Source organism: Neophocaena asiaeorientalis, unplaced genomic scaffold (genome assembly GCF_003031525.2).
Source record: "Neophocaena asiaeorientalis asiaeorientalis breed wild unplaced genomic scaffold, Neophocaena_asiaeorientalis_V1.1 scaffold15, whole genome shotgun sequence".
In the NCBI taxonomy this organism is placed as follows: Eukaryota; Metazoa; Chordata; class Mammalia; order Artiodactyla; family Phocoenidae; genus Neophocaena; species Neophocaena asiaeorientalis.
The window spans coordinates 8318164-8342739 of NW_020185328.1; the positions used below are offsets into that span (position 1 = coordinate 8318164).

The window sequence follows — 24576 nt, forward strand, 5'->3', positions numbered from 1 at the left end:
CCTCCAGTCACTTTAGAGTGTGAGGCAAAAAAGAAAAAATTAGTAGAGAATGAATGCAAAATTGTTTAAGATAAGGTGGTGGTATCATCACTAATAAAGAAAAGTATAATGTTCTACTCATTCTTTTAAATATTTGAATACTGTGTACCAGGTGGACTTGGAATAAAACAATGAATAAATCTGGGCTCTTGGGACTTCCCTGGTAGCACAGTGGTTAAGAATCTGCCTACCAATGCAGGGGACACGGGTTCGAGCCCTGGTCTGGGAAGATCCCACATGCCGCGGAGCAGCTAAGCCTGTGTGCCACAACTACTGAGCCTGCGCTCTAGAGCCAGTGAGCCACAACTACTGAGCCTGCATGCCACAACTACTGCAGGCCATGTGCCTAGGGCCTGTGCTCCACAAGAAAGAGAAGCCACTGCAATGAGAAGCCCGCACACTGCAACAAAGAGTAGCCCCCGCTCGCTGCAACTGGAGAAAGCCCATGCACAGCAACGAAGACCCAACACAGCCCCCCCCCACAAAAAATAATAAATAAATAAACCCACCACAACTGGGTTCCTGCTCATAGGTTAACAATCTGGTAGACCCTTAGATCCTTACCCAAAATGTATTATTCATAGAATTATAGAATTCATAGAATTATGCAAATTAATAATAAATTCTTCATAAATAATTATGCATAAAAGAATGTTATTAATTTGCTTGACTTAAGAGAACAAGTTGCACTGGAAACAAAAATGGCTTCTGCTGAAAGAGCATTATAAAATTAATTTTACTTACTAGGAAACAATCAAATAAGACAAGAACAACTCTGAAGAGCCAGCCATTGTGCATAGAAACACACAAACTCATACACTTCATAAGTTCTAAAAACTATGCCTTGGGCTTCACTGGTGGCACATTGGTTAAGAATCCACCTGCCAACGCAGGGGACAGGAGTTTGAGCCGTGGTCTGGGAAGATCCCACATGCCGTGGAACAATTAAGCCCGTGCGCCGCAACTACTGAGCCTGCACTCGCGAGCCTGCGAGCCACGACTACTGAAGCCCTCGTGCCTAGAGCCCGTGCTCCGCAACAAGAGAAGCCACCGCAATGAGAAGCCCACGCACTGCAGCGAAGAGTAGCCCCCGCTTGCCGCAACTAGAGAAAGCCCGCGTGCAGCAACAAAGACCCAACACAGCCCAAAATAAGTAAGAATAAAATAAATTTATGAAAAAGTTAAAAAAAAAATAAAAACTATGCCTTATTATAAAGCAGAGGAATGTCTAATAGCATATTTCAGAGGAAAAGAAATTCCCAAAGTTACTTAAAATAAAATTTTGGTACTTTAAAGAGTTATCTTTTCTGGGCAGTTCATTTGTATAATACTTTTTTTGTTGTGATGCTGAGAACATCTTTGAACATCTAGGTAGAAGAGTAATGCAGTTAACCTACATGACACCTGAATCTCCTCTATAGCACACCTGTGAAAAGGCCGTCTAGCTCATGTTTTCATGTCTAGGAGTCTCAACTTCCTGAAGCAGCTCCATTTGGGAGTGTCCCTGACTGTTAGAAAGCTCTTCTAGATTGCATGCTCCTGAGGGAAAGGATTGTGTCATTTCCTTTTATAACTTCACCACCTGATACCATAATAGGTGTTCAATAAGTTTGAATAATTTCACACTAGTTTTCTCCTATCAATTCAAATCCTCTCCCTTGGCTGTATAGCCCTTCAGGTATTTTAATATGGGTGTCATGTGGATCTTACTTTTTTCTAAGCAAACTAGCCCCAATTTTTTCATCTTTTCTTCATACAACACAGTAAAGTCCCACTGCCTTCTTAGTAATCATTGACTCAAAAATATTATTATAGAGCTAAATATAGTACTCTAGTATGGTCTGATGAGTACAGAGTAGCATGGTTCCATCACTCTTATTTTAGATACTTTTTTTTTTTTTTTTATAATATCCCCTCCTGGCCTTGCCCCCACCTCCCACCTTCATTTTAAACTGGAGCTGATTCAAACCTGCTGCTCTTGGAAGTAGGCCATCAGTATAGTCTCCAACAGAAAGATGATCTGCAAGGGGATATGAGTGTGAGAGAGCAGGGCAATCAGAAAGAAATCATGAGAAAATGAGACAAGGGAATGGAAAAGGTGAATAAACAGAGGATGATGAAGGAGGGAGAAAGACTGAAAGATTAAAATGTTGGGCTGAGTGGGGAGGTTGAAGAGAAGGGAGTTACTGAAAGCCTCGGGTTGGAGCAAGTCCAGAGCGGATCCTTCTGGGCCCTGTTCTCTCTCACAGATCCAGAGGGTTGCAATAAAGATGTGTCTCTTTGAGATTTTCCAGGTCTCTTTCCCATAAATCTGTATTTTCTTCTTAATTAAGGTCTTCTGGACCAAAGGTGTCATCCAAGAATTGTGTAAAGAGCACAAAGATAGGAAGAGGTAGATACTATTCTTTTGTAAATATATCTTATAGCATTAGCACTGTTGATTTACATAAAGCTTACTCTTGACTTAAATTGGCCAATCAGTCTCCCTGTCTCGTGTTAAGTTTTGGTATATTCACTGAGTAGTCTATTAAGTCTCCAGTTCCAGCCCTTATCTCTCCCCTGACCTTTACCCTCCTATATGAACTTATCTATTAGACATTTCTTCCTAGCTAGACTCAAATATGTTTTCTTTTCAACTTGTATTTTTATTTATTTATTTATTTTACTTATTTTTGGCTGTGTTGGGTCTTCGTTTCTATGCGAGGGCTTCCTCCAGTTGCAGTGAGTGGGGGCCACTCTTCATCGCGGTGTGTGGGTCTCTCACTGTCGCGGACTCTCATTGCAGAGCACAGGCTCCAGACGCGCAGGCTCAGTAGTGTGGCTCACGGCCCTAGTTGCTCCGCGGCAAGTGGGATCTTCCCAGACCAGGGCTCGAACCCATGTCCCCTGCATTGGCAGGCAGATTCTCAACCACTGCGCCACCAGGGAAGCCCTAGACTCAAATATCTTAAGCGTAGTGTGTCCCAAACCAAATTATTTTCTTCCCACTCTATAGTACTGCTTCTCTTAGAGATTATCCCTAATTGGAAGCTTCCTAAACTAAAAAATTGAGTCATAACATCCTCTTTAGCTCCCCAACATCCTATTCAGTCGTTGTGTCCTGTGGATTTCACACCACAATTCTAAACTTCATCTTATCTTCTTGCCTTATCTTGCTTCTTAGTTTAAGCTTTCTTTCTTGCCTAATTTGTGTCCCTAACTCCAGTCTTATGTAGGTATTTATGCCACTTACTAGATCTGTGAACTTGGGAAAATTACTTAACCTCACTGTCTCAGTTTCCTTATTTATAAAATGTAGATACCTAGTACTTGTGTCATAAGGATTATTGTGAGGTTTAAATGAGTCAAGTACTCAGAACAGCACCTGGAAGATAGTAAAAAGTTATTATTATTATCTCCCCTTAAATCTGTCCTTTATACTTCTGTAATAATAAACTATCTAAAATGTAAATCTGTCACTTTTCCTGCATTTACAAAAACATTGTGTTTCCATTTCATCAATAGCAGTGGTATCTAATATATTTTTTTTAGTTTGTGAACCCGTTTTAGAATCTGACATCCTCAGAAAAATGCATGTATATTCCTCACTTTTGCGCACTAGGCTGCTCTGGATTTCCCTGAAGCCCAGGTTCTGTGGCACAATAGCAAGTGTTTGATAAACTTTTGTTGAATGCATAAAAGTCTGCTCTCCTTAGCGTGGCATACACCTCAGCCTCCAGGACCAGGTCCCTGCCTGCCTTTTTAGCCTGTTTTCATGGCTTTCAGTTTCATACTTTACATTCTAGTACTGAACTGCTAGTACTTTGCCTTGTACAACTGCTGTTTCATTCTTCCATGCCTAGATCTGCTTGCCTCACTTATTTGTCCTTCAAGACTTATCTCCTTCAACGAGTATTACTTATTATTCTTCTTTTCATCTTCCTTACCACTCATCACCTCCCACCCCCTACAGGTCTAAGTGGTCATTTGAATTAAAATTAACTGTTAAGGTTTCTCTCTTTGGACTATAAGTACCTTAAGGGTAAGGAACTTGTGTCTTTAGGCCTTGTATTCCCAGTACCTGTCACTCAGTAAACTTGAATGAACTTCAGCTACCCATTGCTTGCCTTCCACCACTCCCTTTATCCATTCTGCTTACATCTTGTCACACATCTGTTGAAGAGCCTTAAGAGGCTTCCCTTTTTCCACCAGATAAAAATTTAACTTCTTAGTGTAATATAAAGTGTTCTTTGTCATCTGTTCCCTTCTTTTCTTTCCAGACTAATTTCTACCATTCCCTTACATGCACAGAATGCATAGAATCTGGTACTTTTGTATCACAAACACTGAGTAACCCTGCTTCTTATCTCGGCATCATTGCATATGTATTACTTCTTCCTGGAATACACATTCCCCCTTTTCCTTACCCCCTAAGAATTCCTTTTCCTTTTTGAGACCTAATTTAAACATCACCTCTGGGAAGCTTTCTGACACCCTAAAGCTAAGATAGTTTCTTAAGCCCATTGTGTGTGACTTTAATACTTAGATATATAATTACAATATAATATTCATCTCCACTGCTACGTTGTAAAAATCTTGAAGACAGGATGTCTTTCATCTCTGGCTTTTCCATCACCTCCTTCATAACCTGGTAAATGGTAGATACTACTCAATAAATGTTTGGATGAATGAGTTCGTGTGAAATTTATTTAACTTTGTTGAAGATACCTAACATTGTAATTTTTGATATGGTTTATTGGTATCCTACATCTAGTTTTAAATTACATATTAAATGTTTTTACATTTGAGTAGTTTGATTCTGTAAGAACATTTTATTGTTAAGTATTTTAAAGTATTTAAAATACTGACTTAAAAAATGAAATACCCTCCTGGTTCTAAATGTTCATAATTTAATAATTAACATATAATTATTTTCTCTTGTTTCCATATATTCAAGGCCTACTGTGTAACAGAACCTGGAGCAGGCTCTGATGTAGCTGCTATAAAGACCAAAGCAGAAAAAAAAGGAGATGAGTATATTATTAATGGTCAGAAGATGTGGATAACCAATGGAGGAAAAGCTAATTGGTATGTTGTTTAAAACCTCTCTATATTGATTCTTAAATGCTTTATATTCAGAATCTCCCCCTCTCTCCTTCCTTTATTATTAAACTACCACAATTAAGACAAGTTTTATTCATGGAACTGGAGGGTCCATAAAGGATTATAAATAGTTCAGTGATTTTCACAAACTATTCTTAAGTTCTGAACTATTCCTTCAAATTGTATCAGAAGTTTAATTTGTAAAATAAAATAAAACAAAAACACCTGCTCTGGTTGAATCTGATTAGGAAAGCTAGAGTTCCCTCTACTTGGCTTACTACCCCCACTCTCCCTAGCCCATACCAGGATCTTCTTGGAACCATTCCCCTAAGATTCTGAGGAAAAAGGAAAGCCATTGGTATAGCACATTTCTCTGCTTCTGAGCAATAATTTTAGAGAGGACAGAATTTTACTTTAATAAAATCTAAAAGGTCCAAATATATAGGTCCAAAAATAATGACATGAAGCTCAACAAAGGATCATAAAATCCTTTGTATTAATATAAAATGTTGAAGGAAAACATATTTGATAGCATTATTTGTGGAAAAAAGCTGAAGAAAGGGGGCTTCCCTTGTGGCGCAGTGGTTGGGAGTCTGCCTCCCGATGCAGGGGACGGGGGTTCGTGCCCCGGTCCGGGAGGATCCCACATGCCGCGGAGCGGCTGGGCCCGTGAGCTGTGGCTGCTGAGCCTGCGCGTCCGGAGCCTGTGCTCTGCAACGGGAGAGGCCACAGCAGTGAGAGGCCCGCGTACCGCAAAAAAAAAAAAAAAAATCCACAAAAGATGAAGAAAGGTTCTATAGGAATCAACAGTGTGATGTATCTGCCTTTAAGAAGCAAATGTAATTTCTTGCTGAAGTAATAGAAGTATAGCATCAAACAAGTAGGAAAAAAATGGTAACAGTTCTGGGTGACACTTTTTAAGACATGCATTGACAAAATGAAATAAATTCAGAAGCAAGTAAATGTCCTTCATTAGGGTGAGCACAGAAAACATGTCCTATGAAGAGTAAAGGAATTAGATTTGGTTGTGTAGGAAGAATTTAAAAAATTTTAAAATAATGTCTCATACATGGAAGAGTAGGCTTGTATGTTTGCTTCAAAAGTCAGTTTAGAATAAGTGTGTTAAAGTGAGAAAAATGTATAGCTCAACATAAACACAAGAATTTCAACAACAGTTCTATCTAGTGTGTGTTAAGTGGTCATGGGTAAAATGTATTTACTCATCACTACAAGTATATAAATAGAAACTTACAGAAGAAGGACCTGGTGATTGGTATAATGAACTAAAAATGGGCTATCTTTCCTTGTCTGCAAAAATTCTGATTATATATGTGTGCTCTTCGGTGCTATTTTTTGGCAAGAAAAGCATTATTCCTGAGAGTGAGTTTACTGTTTATTTTAAATATGTCAATCACTTTATGAGTGTCCAGTATTATGGAGTGCTATATCATTATCTTTAAGTAAGTTATCATAATATCACAAGTAATAAAAAAAGTGAAGAAATGATTAAAATGTAACAAGTTGAGGGAAATCCAACAATGCAAGTAGAAGCTTTCACAATTTTAAGAATTAAGTACAGCGCATCATGTAGTAAGACAAATTAGGTAATATATGAAACTAGAAAACAATTTTTACTATTTTTTAAACTATTAAGTGAAACTGTAGAGTAGATGATAGTTTATTCGTTTTTTTGTTTTTTTTTTTTTTTGGTACACGGGCCTCTCACTGTTGTGGCCTCTCCCGTTGCGGAGCACAGGGTCTGGACGCACAGGCCCAGCCGCCGTGGCTCACAGGCCCAGCCGCTCAGCAGCATGTGGGATCCTCCCGGACCAGGGCACGAACCTGTGTCCCCTGCATCAGCAGACGGACTCTCAACCACTGTGCCACCAGAGAAGCCCAGTTTATTAGTTTTAAGCATAGAAAATAAATTAGTTGTTTAAGAAATTTTAAAAAAATTTCTCCTATATCAGGCTATTTAGAACATGGGTTACATGGATATTTGGATGTTTTGCCTTTTTTCCTCATGTTTTATTTTTAAATCTTCCTGGGAAGAATTCTTCTGGAGAGAAAACCCAGGAGATATTCATAATTCAGCTGTAACACAAACTCTGATTTTGCTGCATGAAGAGGACAGTAGTCAGAACATAGGGGTCACTATCTCATTTCTTTTCACAGGCAGCCCCATTTATCCTCCTTTTCCAGATAACTTGTCCCTTAAATACTTAAACTAGTTTTGGGAAAGAAAAAGTGACAGTTCCAACACACACATACTTTATTTTATGTCATCTTGATACAAGGAATTTTTACTTGTCAATCAAACTACAAAAAAGTTAGATACCATATTAGTTAAGAAGTAAATGTGGGGTGAAATACTAGTTCTGCCGTGTTGTAAGTATGTGGCCTGGGTGAACTTTTAAACCTCTCTGATTCTTCATTTCTTCATCTATAAAATGGGAGTAATAATAATTGGGATTGTTGGGAAGATTAACTGAGATGGGAGTCACCATATGTTATCTGCTGATACTATTATCTATCATCATGTATGTATATGTGTATTAGGTATTTTTTATTGGCTCGTTCTGATCTGGATCCTAAGGCTCCTGCTAGTAAAGCCTTTACTGGATTTATTGTGGAAGCAGACACCCCAGGAGTACAGATTGGAAGAAAGGTAAAGTGTGTATTTATCAGTGATTAAGGCCTCCAATATTATTTTAACTATAAATTTCAAAATTACTAATTTCAGTTTCCTTTATTGAAAACATTTTGGTTGTATTAAGTTGCAATAAAAATAAATCTGCTTTTGATATTATTGGGTGAAATAGTCCTTGTTAAAGATTTTTAAGTTGAGAATAGTTGTGTCAAGTAATTATTTGAAAGAGTAGCCATTCTTGGTGCCAGTCTATGGAGAATGCCAATAACAGCTGTGAGGGATAATGAAGCAGAAATCAAACTATCATTTGTATGGCCTGCCCAGTAATAGAGTTTTAGATATTTCAAAACACTTCGCCATTCTTTTTCTTTGCTCACAGCAACCTTTCATGTAGGATAAGTAGCATTATGCCCATTTTATGGATTAAAACAGTGTGACATAAGTTGATTACCCAAGTTCATACAACACTAAGATAAAAAGCTGTTCCTGAGAAAGTTTAGAAATGGCAAAGAGCCTTGAATGTGAGAAGGCAAGAAAAATTTTATTTGAACAAGAAAAGGTAATTTAACATATTTGAAAAGGATAGTAATATGGGGAACTTCCCTGGTGGCGCAGTGCTTAAGAATCCACCTGCCAATGCAGGAGACACGGGTTCGATCCCTGGTCCAGGAAGATCCCACGTGCCACGGAGCAACTAAGCCCGTGTGCCACAACTACTGAGCCTGCGCTCTAGAGCCCACGCGCTGGAACTACTGAGCCCACATGCTCTAGGGCCCGCGTGCTGCAACTACTGAGCCCATGTGCTGCACCTACTGAAGCCAGTGCGCCTAGAGCCCATGCTGCGCAGCAAGAGAAGCCACCACAATGAGAAGCCTATGCACCGCAACGAAGAGTGGCCCCTGCTCGCTACAACTAGAGAAAGTCTGCGTGCAGCAATGAAGACCCAACACAGCCAAAAATAAAAATAATATATTTAAAAAAAAGAGAAACAAAAGCATAGTAACCTGAATGCGTGGATATAATTAAGCAGTAGCATTTAAAGTAGATTAAAGAGAAAAGAGTTTAAAATTTAGTAAATCAAAGAAGGAAAGAAATGAAGTCATTAAAGTAGTCCTAGTGAGAGCTAAGGAAGCATGATTTAAGATTATAACTCTGAGAAAAGGAAGAGGAGATGCAGTTTTACAAATGTAAAGCTCTTTTTTTTCAAAGTGAATTTGTAAAAAAGAAAACCTATTAATGACTAAATGATGTCTATATCTAAGGCAAAGGAGGGATTATGGAAGTTAATTAAGAGTTACATGAATTTTCTTCCAAATGGGTAAAGGTTCCGATTATCTTGTCAGATATTAGACTAAGGGTGACATAACCTGAACTGGAAAGGCTACTTTGAGTTGACCAAGTTATGCAAACTTCTAAACCAATCATATGTATTTGTATGTTTTATTAAAAGCCATGAGAATCTCTCTTTTGTACCAAAGCCTCTTCAAAATGGAACCATGTTGCTAATGTATGTAAGAGGGGTACTTTCCCCTTTAGGCTGTAGAATGTTAAAAGTGGAAGATACCCTACACATTTTTTATGGTCTGTTTGCTGAACACTGAAACTGAAATCCAAGTGAAATGATTTACTCAAGGTTACATACTTAAGAGGCAGAGTTGAGATCAGTGCTAACGTGTCCTAGAAACTTGGCTAGTGCAGTTTCCTACACTGTATTATTCTATACTTTCTTTTAAGATAGATATTAAAGGTAGACTGCACTTTACAAATAAAAATATAATGAGATTATTGTATATAACAAAATAGAAGTACTAAGAATGGTTGTGCTTCTTCCAAGCAATTAGTTTGTTTTTATTCATGTTTTATTTGTTGTTCCTTTTTAGGGATGGTGGCTAGAAAACTCAGGGCCAAATTTATGGCCGTCTCTAGAAAACGTAAAGGTCCTGACAGATTATATTTTATTACATAGTAAACCGATTTCTGATTTTATCTTGCTATGTCTAGTCTCCCTTTCCTTTTTCCCATATTCTAACTTTAAAAAAAAATCTCTGATTCAATAAATATTTATTATTGAGTTCATACTATATGCTAGGCATTATTCAAGGTATTGAGGATACTGTATTGATCAAAACAGAAAAAATTAGATCCTGCCCTTGAGGATCTAATTTTCTAGTGAGAGAGATAGATAGTTATATTATATATATTTAAATCTCCTTAAGTCTTTTTTGAAATTATCAGAATTTTACAAATTTGTGAAATCTGATGTTTTTCAAAATGTTTTGTGTTTTAGAAATTATATGGCTTGAGATGAGTCCAGGAAGCATTTTGGTTTTAAATGTTCTGGTGTTTGGGATGAGTCAGGGAAACAGGATAGAGTAAAACTGTTTTCGTAAATCCAGTGTTTTCTCATTATGTCTGAGTGAGGGTCTAAGGTACTAGAGTTTATCAACTTATAAAGACAAAGAGATGTTGGTTTTTTTCTCAGTCAAACTATATATTACTGTCACTATTTTTTCAAGCCTGGAAGCAGATTATTAATATTAAATCAAGTAAATTAAAGAATTTGTTTACAGCTCTATGTTCCCATTGCCCCTGCTTCTCACGCTGCTTATTAAAAACAAGATTAAATTGTTAAGATGGGTCATGGTATCTGCAACTTCCTCTCAAATAATTCAGCAAATAATGCTAATAGTTATACACACCCACAAAACACAGAAATAAAGGAAATGTGCCAAAATTGGCAAATCTAGGTAAAGATGAGGTATTCATTTTACTACTCTTGCAGTTCTTCTGTTGGTTTGAAAAATTTTTTAATGAAATGTTGAGGGGATATAGCTACCTTGGCAATTTCTTTTTTCATATATATATTTTATTGAAGTGTAGTTGATTTATAGTGTGTTAATTTCTGCTATACAGAAAGGTGATTCAGTTATACATATATATATTCTTTTTCATATTCTTTTCCATTATGTTTTATCACAGGATATTGAATATAGTTCCCTGTGCTATACAGTAGGACCTTGTTGTTTATCCATCTCATATATATATATATAATATAAACAGCAAAATCGATTTAATAGGGTTTTATATATATATATATATATATGAGTTTGCATCTGCTAATCCCAAACTCCCAGTCCTTCCCTCCCCCACCTCCACCCCCTCCTTGGCAACCACAGGTTTGTTCTCTATGTCTGTGAATCTGTTTCTGTTTAGTAGATATGTTCATTTGTCATATATTTTAGATTCCACATATAAGTGATATCATATTTGCCTTTCTGTTTCTGACTTACTTCACTTAGTATGATAATCTCTAGGTCCATCCATGTTACTGAAAGTGGCATTATTTCATTCTTTTTATGGCTGAGTAATATTCCATTGTGTGTATTATATATATGTATATATAATACACACACACACTCACACACACACACACACACATCTTTATCCATTCATCTGTCAATGGACATTTAGGTTGTTTCCATGTCTTGGCTATTGTGAATAGTGCTGCTCTTAACATAGGGGTGCATGTATCTTTTCGAATTATAGTTTTTTCTGGGTACATGCCCAGGAGTGGAATTGCTGGATCATATGGTAACCCTATTTTTTTGTTTTTTGAGGAACCTCCATGCTGTTTTCTATAGTGGCTGCACCAATTTACATTCCTACCAACACCTCGTCTCTGATTCATTGGCCTGTCGTGCGGCAAGCAGAGTGCTTGGACTCAGTAACAACTGTAGTCCAATAAAGCTATCTTTACAAAACAGGCATTGCAGGCCATAGTTTGTCCACCTCTGTTTAAGACAATTGCAGAAAAGTCATAAAACAGTGGTTAAAGCAAGAATACATGCTAGCTCAAAAAATGTTCCTTAATATATATTGTTTGTTTTCCTTATTAGGAATTAAATATGGGCCAGCGATGTTCAGATACAAGAGGAATTGTCTTTGAAGATGTGAGAATACCTAAGGAAAATGTTTTAATTGGTGAGGGAGCTGGTTTCAAAATTGCAATGGGAGCTTTTGATAAAACCAGACCTCTAGTAAGTAATATGACTTAATAACTTTTATAGGATTTTTCATTTATTACACTGAGTAGTTTTATTTTGACACTGTATTCTTGGTCTGTATTTCTTTTTTAATATCTGCTTCTTTTATAAGGATGGAAGGATATTGTTTTTTGTTTGTTTTAGAATTCTTCAACACTCTTGCTGTTACAGAAGTTATTTTAGTAAATACAGAATTACTATAGCTGTTCGATTTACAAAGAAGCATTTCACACTTAATCATTCCTGCTGATGTGTACTCATTCCTCTTCCCTCACTCATTAGGAGTATTCGCCCCCCCCCCCCAAAAGTTTTCCCTTGTTAAACAGAAAGAATGACTTGTCTCTAGGCTATGATCCTGTGCCTTACAAATACCTTCCATTAACCTTTAATTCATAAATAATATAAATTTAAATGCTTGTTATCTCCCCCACCCTTTATTGCCTTAAGGTATAGGTCAGCTTCTCTTTGTATAATCCTTAACTTAGATTTTAGGCAAATAGCCATTATACGTGTGTTTTAAAGACAACATGAACTTTTGCTTTGTAAAATGTTAAAATACTAGGTAGCAGCTGGTGCTGTGGGACTAGCACAAAGAGCTTTGGATGAAGCTACCAAGTATGCCCTGGAGAGGAAGACTTTTGGAAAGCTGCTTGTAGAGGTAATTTTAATACTGTACTTGCTTTGTTCAAATGTAAAGACATTGATTTTCATCTAAATATTTGAAAATTATCTTTTAAGTACAAAATAATTTATTTCTGCTTTGGTAGCAAGAAGATAATGTGAACTGTCAGGGTGGGTTTTAATTTATTTATTTGTTTATTTATTTATTTTAAATATTTATTTATTTATTTGGTTGTGCCAGGTCTTCATTCTGGCAGGCGGGCTCCTTAGTTGCGGCAGGTGGGCTCCTTAGTTGTGGCATGCGAACTCTTAGTTGCGGCATGCATGTGGGATCTAGTTCCCAGACCAGGGATCCAACCCAGGCCCCCTGTATTGGGAGCGTGGAGTGTTAACCACTGGGCCACCAGGGAAATCCCCAGGGTGGGTTTTAAGAATAGATTTTCTTTAGACTCTGCTATTAACTATTGTCCACTTTGGGGATTCTGTTAATTAAGAAGAAAAAGAACAGCTAATATTTGAGTGCCTGTGGTGTACCTGACACTGTGCTACACATTTAAAATATATTATGCATTTCCCCCATTACACTCTTGTTTTGGTAGTACTATAATTTCTATTAAAGATCAGGAAACAGCAACTCAGAGAGAATAAATAATTTCTCCAAGGACACACAATTTAGAAGTCATAGGTCCAGGATTCCATTTCATGTTCTTAATTCATGTTACTTCTCATGTCTTCTTGAGTATCAAATAATTTTAGTACTATTTATTATTTTTTTATTATTATTATTTTTCGGCTGCACCACACGGCCTATAGGATCTTAGTTCCCCAACCAGGGATTGAACCCAGGCCCTTGGGGCAGTGAAAGCTCAGAGTCCTAACCACTGGACCATCAGGGAATTCCCAGGACATTTTTAATCTTATCTTTTCAAATGTTGATGCTCCCCCATTGTCTATATTCTCTCCTGTAACTCCTGTTAACTATAGGTTGTACAGTGAACACTCCCTATTTCTACCTCTGTGTGTCAGTGGTTCTCAAACTATCTGTGGTGAATTTCCAATCAATTGTGAACCATTATTCTTGTAAAATATAAGAATGTCACAATAATATCAAATTGTTGCAAATGCTTACTCTCACTTTCTGTATCATGAACTAGTCCAGTAACAATTTGTGGACTGGCAGTGATCCACAGATCAAACTTGGATTAGTACTGCTCTGTATCTCTTAACCTCAATTTTGTAATTTATCTTTGCTGTATTCTAGATAATTTTCTCAGATTTGCTTTTCAGTTTTTCTTACCCTGTGTCTAATCTGCTACTTAATCCGTTTAATGACTTTTTTCATTTCTAGAATTTATGTTTGGTTCTTTTTCATCTCCACCCTTTCTTTTATGGTAGCCTGTTTTTTTAACATAGCTTCTTATTCTCCTTTTATCTCCTTAATTATATAATACTTAAGTTATAGTCATTTTCTGATATTTTTCTGTTATCTCAAGTTATTAGGGTGATTATTTTTTTGGTCTGTTGCATGTGTTCTCTCTGTCATGACCAGTTATTTCCTCTCTTAATTTTTGCTTGTAAGTTTATCTGCAGCAGGTATTATTTTCCTTCAATGCATTGTGGAAGCATCCAGGGGAATTGGTTTTTGTACTTTTATCAGGTAGTCCAGAGGTTTCAGCATTCTAAGAGCTGTTTTTAAATCAAGTATTTCTTTGTGTTTGTCACCAAAGAGAGACTCTACATTAGCTCATTTATGTTGCCAGAACTATATGTATACAGATTAGTGGAATGTATATTTATTACTAAATATTAGTTTAGTTTAATTGTAAACAGATAACATAATTTCCAGGTCCTCCCCACCAAGTATCTGATGATAACTCTTCTGGCTATTTTCAACTCAATATGGAATCTTTTATGTTCCACTTCTTACAGACTCTGAAGTTGATATTTTTTCCTCATGGCTCTTACTGTTAAGTGTAGAAAAATCTTTGTTTTTGCTTACTACTTTTCTAGGCTAAACAAAGGTAACACTAAAGGGCTGATTTATATATAGCTTTGTTCTGTTATTGCCAAAAAGAAAGAATAGATTTTGTTTTGTTTTGTCTTAAGAGACATTATAGAGTGTAGTACTCTAATCACAGCTCTCCTATTCACTACCATGTTTATTATTGTTGCTATTATCACTTCTCTCTTTAAGAGAACACTATGTCACTACTTATCCTCACAGTGCTTAACTTGATGTGGCTAAAGAAAGCTGCCAAAAACAGAGAATGGTACTTTTTTTAACCAATGAGTAGAACTAGGAACATTGATAACAAATTACGGGATGGTGGAATCTCTTAATGGCAATAACTGCCTACTCCTTTGTCTAGTTAAAACCCTCCATCCAGGTGAAGTTGGAGTGGTTTGGGATGATATGAAAAAAATCTGTTGAGAATAATTCCCATTTGTATTGATTATTATTGCTAGTTAGCAGTAACTTTTCTTGAGGGGAAAATGGATGAGGGAAAATGTTATTGGGGACTTAAGACTGAAATAAGATATACTTAGAAAGAAATATACTTATATCTCCCTGTTACTTAACCATTTTATGCTCAAAATTCTTTCATATCTTCTCATCATACTCAAATTAAAATCCAGAGTCCTTAAAATGGTCAACTGTCATCCACAGTGACCTTTTGTTGTTGTTTTTAACTTTACTCTTCCCCCTAGATATCCACTTGCTCATTCATTTCACTAAAGAATGTACCCTTGATTACCCTGTGTAAAAAAACACCTCCAACATTCTATATAGTATTCCCACTTTTTTTCTTCGTCTTAGCACTGCCCAACATTATACCATGTATGTGTTTGTTTATTGTCTTTCTTTACTGCCTCACTAGAATGTAATATCCATAAAAGTAGTAAATTTCTGTGTTGGAAACCTTTAGATTTCTAGCATTTATGATATGTTTTGCAGTGTGAACTTCTCAACAAATAGTAGTAATTGAACTACTACTATATTAAAATATTAATAAATAGCTGCTTTCTTTGTTCTAGGCACTATCCTAAGTGCTCTACATGTATTAATTAATTTAATCCACAAAATACTATAGAGTAAGTACTGGTAGTCTTATTTATTATATGTAAGAACATCAGTTAATGATGAAATCAAGATTTGAACCCGGGGAGGAACTTCAAGATGGTGGAGGAGTGAGACGTGGAGATTGCCTTCCTCCCCACAAATACATCAGAAATACATCTACATGTGGAACAACTCCTACAGAACACCTTCTGAATGCTTGCAGAAGACCTCAGACTTTCCAAAAGGCAAGAAACTCCCCACGTACCTGGGTGGGGCAAAAGAAAAAAGAAGAAACAGAGACAAAAGAACAGGGATGGGACCTGCACCTCTGGGAGGGAGCTGTGAAGGAGGAAAGGTTTCCATACACTAGGAAGCCCCTTCACTGGTGGAGACAGGGGTGGCGGGGCGGGGAAAGCTTCGGAGCCATGGAGGAGAGTGCAGCAACCGGGGTGCAGAGGACAAAGCAGAGAGATTCCCGCACAGAGCATCAGTGCCAACCAGCACCCACCAGCCTGAGAGGCTTGTTTGCTCACCCTCTGGTGTGGGCGGGGGCTGAGAGCTGAGGCGGGGGCTGAGAGCTGAGGCTCGGCTTCGGTCGGATCCCAGGGAGAGGACTGGGGTCGGCTGAGTGAACACAGCCTGAAGGGGGCTAGTGTGCCACAGCTAGCCGAGAGGGAGTCCGGGAAAATGTCTGGACCTGCCTAAGAGGCAAGAGACCATTATTCCGGGGTGCGCGAGGAGAGGAGATTCAGAGCACCGTCTAAACGAGCTACAGAGATGGGCACGAGCCGCGGCTATTAGCGCGGACACCAAGACGGGCTGAAATGCTAAGGCTGCTGCTGCAGCCACCAAGCAGCCTGTGTGCAAGCACAGGTCACTATCCACACCTCCCCTCCTGGGAGCCTGTGCAGCCCACCACTGCCAGGGTCCCGTGATCCAGGGACACCTTCCCCAGGAGAACACATGGCATGCCTCACGCTGTTGCAATGTCATGCCGGCCTCTGCCAATGCAGGCTCGCCCCTCATTCCGTACCCCTCCCTCCCCCCGCCCTGAGTGAGCCACAGCCCCCTAATCAGCTGCTACTTTAACCCCCTCCTGTCTGAGTGAAGAACAGACGCTCTCAGGTGACCTACATGTGGAGGCGGGGCCAAATCCAAAGCTGAACCCCAGGAGCTGTGTGAACAAAGAAGAGAAAGGGAAATCTCTCCCAGTAGCCTCTGGAGCAGTGGATTAAATCTCCACAATCAACTTGATGTACCCTGCATCTGTGGAATACCTGAATAGACAACGAATAATCCCAAAATTGAGGAGGTAGACTTTGGGAGCAACGATATATATTTTTTTACTTTTTCTCTTTTTGTGAGTGTGCATGTGTATGCTTCTTTGTGTGCCTTTGTCTGTATAGCTTTGCTTTTACCATTTATCCTAGGGTTCTGTCTGTCTGGTTTATTTATTTATTTATTTTTTTTAGTATAGTTTTTAGTGCCTGTTATCCTTAGTGGATTTGTTTTTGGTTTGGTTGCTCTCTTCTTTCTTTGTTTCTTATCACCTTTTAATTTATTTTTAATAATAACTTTAATTTTTTATTTTAATAACTTTATTTTATTTTTTTCTTTCTTTCCTTCTTTCTTTTTTTCTCCCTTTTCATCTGAGCCGTGTGGCTGACAGGGTCTTGGTGCTCTGGCCAGGTGTCACGCTTGTGCCTCTGAGGTGGGAGAGCCGAGTTCAGGACATTGGTCCACCAGAGGTCTCTCGGTTCCATGTAATATTAAATGGTGAAAGCTCTCCCAGAGATCTCCATCTCAACACTAAGGCCTAGCTCCACTCAACAACCAGCAAGCTGCAGTGCTGGAAACCCTATGCCAAACAACTAGCAAGACAGGAATACAACCCCACCCATTAGCAGAGATGCTGCCTAAAATCATAATAAAGTCACAGACACCCCAAAACACACACTGGATGCGGTCCTGCCTACCAGAAAGACAAGATCCAGCCTCATCCTCCAGAACACAGGCACCAGTCCCCTCCACAAGGAAGCCTACACAACCCACTGAACCAGACTTAGCCACTGGGGGCAGACACCACAAACAACAGAAACTATGAACCTACAGCCTGCGAAAAGGAGACCCCAAACACAGTAAGTTAAGCAAAATGAGAAGAAAAGAAAAACACAGCAGATGAAAGAGCAAGGCAAAAACCCACCAGACCAAACAAATGAGGAAATAGGCAGTCTACCTGAAAAAGAATTCAGAGTAATAATAGTAAAGATGATCCAAAATCTTGGAAATAGAATGGAGAGAAAACAAGAAACGTTTAACAAGGACCTAGAAGAACTAAAGAGCAAACAAACAGTGATGAACAACACAATAAATGAAATTAAAATTTCTCTAGAAGGAATCAAGAGCAGAATAACTGAGGCAGAAGAACGGATAAGTGACCTGGAAGATAAAATAGTGGAAATGCCTACTGCAGAGCAGAATAAAGAGAAAAGAATGAAAAGAATTTAGGACAGTCTTAGAGACCTCTGGGACAACGTTAAATGCACCAACATTTGAATTATAGGGGTCCCAGAAGAAGAAGAGAAAAAGAACGGGACTGAGAAAATATTTGAAGAGATTATAGTTGAAAACTTCCCTAATATGGGAAAGGAAATAGTTAATCAAGCCCAGAAAGCACAGAGAGTCCCATACAGGAAAATCCAAGAAGAAACACACCAAGACACATATTAATCAAAATCAAAAATCAAATACAAACGGCTTCCCTGGTGGCGCAGTGGTTGAGAGTCCGCCTGCCAATGCAGGGGTCACGGGTTCGTGCCCTGGTCCAGGAAGATCCCACATGCCGCGGAGCGGCTGGGCCCGTGAGCCATGACCGCTGAGCCTGCGTGTCTGGAGCCTGTGCTCCACAACGGGAGAGGCCACAGCAGTGAGAGGCCCGCGTACTGGAAAAAAAGAAAATCTAATACAAAGAAAATATATTAAAAGCCGCAAGGGAAAAGCAACAAATAAAATACAAGGGAATCCTCATAAGGTTAACAGCTGATCTTTCAGCAGAAACTCTGCAAGCCAGAAGGGAGTGGCAGGACATATTTAAAGTGATGAAAGGGAAAAACTTAAAACCAAGATTACTCTACCCAGGAAGGATCTCATTCAGATTCGACAGAGAAATTAAAACCTTTATAGACAAGCAAGAGCTAAGAGAATTCAGCACCACCAAACCAGCAGATGGAAAAAGATATTCCATGCAAATGGAAATCAAAAGAAAGCTGCAGTAGCAATTCTCATATCAGACGAAATAGGCTTTAAAATAAAGACTATTACAAGAGACAAAGACACTGCATAATGATCAAGGGACCAATCCAAGAATAAAATATAACAATTGTAAATATTTATGCACCCAACATGGAAGCATCTCAGTACATAACACAAATGCTAACAGCCATAAAAGGGGAAATTGACAGTAACACAATAATAGTAGGGGAATTGAACACGCCACTTTAACCAATGGACAGATCATCCAAAATGAAAATAAATAAGAAAACACAAGCTTTAAATGATACATTTAAAGATGGACTTAACTGATATTTATAAGACATTCCATCCAAAAAACAACAGAATATACTTTCTTCTCATGTGCTCATGGAACATTCTCCAGGATAGATCATATCTTGGGTCACAAATCAAGCCTTGGTAAATTTAAGAAAATTGAAATCATGTCAGGTATCTTTTCCTACCACAATGCTATGAGATTAGATATGAATCATGGGAAAAAATCTGTAAAAAATACAAATACATGGAGGCTAAACAATATACTACTTAATAACCAAGAGATCACTGAAGAAATCAAATAAGAAATCAAAAAATACCTAGAGACAAATGACAATGAAAACACAACTACCCAAAACCTATGGGATGCAGCAAAAGTAGTTCTAAGAGGGAAGTTTATAGCAATACAGTCCTACCTCAAGAAACATCTCAAATAAACAACCTAACCTTACACCTAAAGCAATTAGAGAAAGAAGAATAAAAAAACCCCAAAGTTAGTAGAAGGAAAGAACTCATAAAGATCAGTTCAGAAATAAATGAAAAATAAGGAAACAGTAGCAAAGATCAGTGAAACTAAAAGCTGGTTCTTGGAGAAGATAAACAAAATTGATAAGCCATTAGCCAGACTCATCAAGAAAAAAAGGGTAAGAGTCATCAATAGAATAAGAAATGAAAAAGGAGAAGTAACTACTGACACTGCAGAAATACAAAGGATCATGAGAGATTACTACAAGCAGCTGTATTACAATAAAATGGACAACCTGGAAGAAATGGACAAATTCTTAGAAAAGCACAACCTTCTGAGACTGAACTAGGAAGAAATAGAAAATATAAACAGATTAATCACAAGCACTAAAATTGAAATCGTGATTAAAAACCTTCCAACAACCAAAGCCCAGGACCAGATAGATTCACAGGCAAATTCTGTCAAACATTTAGAGAAGAGCTAACACCTATCCTTCTCAAACTCTTCCAAAATATAGCAGAGGGAGGAACACTCCGAAACTCATTCTACAAGACCACCATCATCCTGATACCAAAACCAGACAAAGATGTCACAAAGAAAGAAAACTACAGGCCAATATCACTGATGAACATAGGTGCAAAAATCCTCAACAAAATACTAGTAAACAGAATCCAACAGCTAATTAAAAGGATCATACACCATGATCAAGTGGGGTTTATCCCAGGAATGCAAGGATTCTTCAATATATGCAAATCAATCAATGTGATACACCATATTAACAAACTGAAGGAGAAAAACCATATGATCATCTCAACAGGTGCAGAAAAAGCTTTCGACAAAATTCAATACCCATTTATCTTAAAAACCCTCCAGAAAGTAGGCATAGAGGGAACTTACCTCAACATAATAAAGGCCATATATGACAAACCCATAGCCAACATCGTTCTCAATGTTAAAAAACTAAAACCAGGGCTTCCCTGGTGGCGCAGTGGTTGAGAGTCCGCCTGCCGATGCAGGGGACACGGGTTCGTGCCCCGGTACGGGAGGATCCCACGTGCCGCGGAGTGGCTGGGCCCGTGAGCCATGGCCGCTGAGCCTAACAAATTACCAGTGGAATTTTTTACAGAACTAGAACAAAACATCTTAAAATTCGTATGGAGACACAAAAGACCCCGAATAGCCAAAGCAATCTCGAGAAAGACAAACAAAGTTGGACGAATCAGGCTCACTGACTTCAGAGTCTACCACAAAGCTACAGTAATCAAGACACTATGGTACTGGCACAAAAAGGGAAATATATATCAGTTGTACAGGATAGAATGCCCAGAGATAAACCCATGCACATATGGTCACGTTATCTTTGATAAAGGATGCAAGAATATACAATGGAGAAAAGACAGCCTCTGGAATACATGGTGCTGGGAGAACTGTACAGCTACATGTAAAAGAATGAAATTAGAACACTGCCTAACACCATACACAACAATAAACTCAAAATGTAATAAAGACCTAAATGTAAATCCAGACACTATAAAACTCTTAGAGGAAAACATAGGCAGAACATTCTATGACATAAATCACAGCAAGATCTTTTTGGACCCACCTCCTAGAGAAATGGAAATAAAAACAAAAATAAACAAATGGACCTAATGGAACTTAAATGTCTTTGCACAGCAAAGGAAACCATAAAAAAGGTGAAAAGACAACCCTCAGAATGGGAGAAAATATTTGCAATTGGAGCAACTCACAAAGGATTAATCTCCAAAATATACAAGCAGCTCATTCAGCTCAATATCAAAAAAGTAAACAACACAATCCATAAATGGGCAGAAGACCTAAATAAACATTTCTTCAAAGAAAATATACAGTTTGCCAACAAGCACCTGAATGGTTGCTCAACATCACTAATCATTAGAGAAATGCATATCAAAACTACAATGAGGTGTCACCTCACACCAGTCAGAATGGCCCTCATCAAAAAATCTACGGGGCTTCCCTGGTGGCGCAGTGGTTGGGAGTCTGCCTGCTGATGCAGGGGACGCGGGTTCGTGCCCCGGTCTGGGAAGATCCCACATGCCGCGGAGCGGCTGGGCCCGTGAGCCATGGCCGCTGAGCCTGCGCGTCCGGAGCCTGTGCTCCGCAGTGGGAGAGGCCACAACAGTGAGAGGCCCGCGTACAAACAACAACAACAAAAAAAAATCTACAAACAATAAATGCTGGAGAGGGTTTGGCGAAAAGGGAACCCTCTTGCACTGTTGGTGGGAATGTAAATTGATATAGCCACTATGGAGAACAGTATGGAGGTTCCTTAAAAAAGTAAAAATAGAACCTCCATACAACCCAGCAATGTCACTACTGGGCATATACACTGAGAAAACCATAATTCAAAAAGAGTCATGTACCACAATGTACATTGCAGCTTTATGTACAATAGGCAGGACATGGAAGCAACCTAAATGTCCACTGACAGATGAATGGATAAAGAAGATGTGGTGCATATATACAGTGGAATATTACTCATCCATAAGAAGAAATGAACTTGAGTTATTCGTAGTGAGGTGGATGGACCTAGAGTCTGTCATACAGAGTGAAGTAAGTCAGAAAGAAAAACAAATACCGTATGCTAACATATATATATGGAATATATAAAAATAATGGTTCTGAAGAATCTAGGGGCAGGACAGGAATAAAGATGCAGGTGTAGAGAACAGACTTGAGGACACGGGGTAGGGGGAAGGGTATGCTGGGAGGAAGTGAGAGAGTGGCATCACTAATATATACTACCAAATGTAAAATAGATAGCTAGTGGGAAGCAGCCACATAGCACAGGGAGTTCAGCTTGTTGCTTTTTGACCCCCTAGAGGGGTGGGGGGGTGGGAGGGAGATGCAAGAGGGAGGAGATATGGGCACATATGTATAACTGGTTCACTTTGTTATAAAGCAGATACTAACACACCATTGTGAAGCAATTATATTCCAATAATGATGTTTAAAAAAAGAAAAAAAAGATGTGAACCCAAGTAGTCACTTATTAAAGAGTCTGTCCTCTTTGCATACTCTACATGTGCTATTTCCAGAGATATAAAAGAAGTTTGATATAGCCTCTGCCTTCAGGAGCCTTTGACTTTGGAGAAAAGATACATATCAGAAAAGAAATATTAAGAAATAATATAGAGCAGTATAACATTAAGTCCCAAAATGAGAGCTACAGACAGGGTTACAGAACCAAAAGGAGAGACTGTCTTGGGCTAGATGCATTACAGGGTATCTGAGCTGGATTTACAACAGAGTTTCTCAAAGCATGGGCTGAAATGGAAGTGAATGAGACTCTTTGGGAGTATTAATTAAAAACGTAAACTGGGTACCACCCTAGATTTTTAAATCAAAATCTTTCAAGAGAAACATGGGCATGTTATACCAGGTTGCTGAGGCTGTAGTGAAATAAGTGATTCTGCCTAATGCCAATGGGAATATAAATTGGTGTAACTTTTATGAACCACATTTTGGCAATATATATCTAAAGTACCTACCTTTGGGCCCATATTGCAATGGTTATCCTTCAGCTATATTTCATATAATATTTATCTTTCAGATATATTCCCATTATGTGCAGCATGACATATTTATAGGTTGTTTATTTCAGCATTGTGTGGAAACAGCCTAATACTAGAAACAGCCAAGATTTTGATCATCAATACAGTGGAATATCCTGCAGTTCTAAAAAAGAATAAAGAAGTTATCTATGTATTGATATATAGAGTGCTTAGATTTATTGATAAGTAAGAAAAGCAAAATGAAAACCCATCAACATGGTAGGCTACCATATGTGTAAAAAAGGGAGAGACAATGGGGGGGCGGGGAAAAAATGAGGGATAGACAATAGATGTATTTGCTTACGTGTGTATATAATATCTCTGAGAGAATGAAAAACAAACTGTTAACCTGATTACCTCCAGGAGGGGGAATTAAATGGGGTGGGGAAGGGCAGGGATGATACAAGTAGGAAGAAAATTTGAACTTTGAACTGGTGGTTGTATTACCTATTCAAAAATGAAACCAAAAACAAAAAACTGAAAGAATCATTGACTTAGAAGAATGGACACAATTCAGGCAGATAGTGATAAGGGAAGCTATTACTTTCCTTATCCTACATAGGAATTATTCACATTGGTTAATAATGCCTCCTCTAAGACTTAATTACCACACCAGTCTCAAGCAACTTGTCACGTTCTAAAGTACTAAATAGAGTAAATATATGAAATTGAACACCTCAGTTTTTTGTTTTATTTTTTGTGACCTTTAGTTCCTATTAGTTTGTACACAGTCATAGAATGTGTGGGGTCTTTGTTATAACCAATCGGTCTTCAAAACCCATTTTGGTGTTGCATACTACACAAAGCACCTTTCTAATAATCTTAGTGTTCTTGTTTCTGAATGTCTTTACGACTTCTTTGAATGTATATTAAAGGATATGTTCCATTCCACATCCATTGTAGAATAATTTATGTGATACAATATAAGTAAAATTAAGTTAAAAAAGTTATTCATAATCCCATTGTCCAGAGAAAATTACTGTGATTTTTTTCATTTTGCTCTATATTCCCTTTATCAAAAAAAAAAAAAAAAAAAATATATATATATATATAGTGCATGTGTCTGTGTTTTTTTAATTGATGTATAGTTGACATACAATATATTGGTTTCAGGTGTACAACATAGTGATTGACAGGCAAACACATTAAGAAATGATCATCTGGGCTTCCCTGGTGGCACAGTGGTTGAGAGTCCGCCTGCCAATGCAGGGGACACGGGTTCGTGTCCTGGTCCGGGAGGATCCCACATGCCACGGAGCGGCTGGGCCCGTGAGCCATGGCCGCTGGGCCTGCACGACCGGAGCCTGTGCTCTGTTGTGGGAGAGGCCGCAACAGTGAGAAGCCCGCGTACCACAAAAAAAAAAAAAAAAAGAAATGATCATCACTATAAGTCTAGTAACCATCTTTCAACATACTAAATTACTGTAGTATTATTGACTATATTCCTTATGCTGTATATAACATCGGAGTGCATA

The 24576-nt window shown here is 38.2% G+C and overlaps 1 protein-coding gene across 2 annotated transcripts in view; it reads left to right on the forward strand.

Annotated features, from left to right (window-relative positions):
- The window catches only part of ACADM (acyl-CoA dehydrogenase medium chain), a 48138-nt gene that overhangs the window by 17578 nt on the left and 5984 nt on the right, over positions 1-24576 (forward strand). For both annotated transcript variants that reach the window (XM_024734615.1, XM_024734616.1), the window contains 4 exons: positions 4976-5106; positions 7681-7789; positions 11668-11808; positions 12377-12472. In XM_024734615.1, the coding sequence (XP_024590383.1) occupies positions 4976-5106; positions 7681-7789; positions 11668-11808; positions 12377-12472 (477 nt within the window). The remainder of the gene's footprint in view (positions 1-4975; positions 5107-7680; positions 7790-11667; positions 11809-12376; positions 12473-24576) is intronic.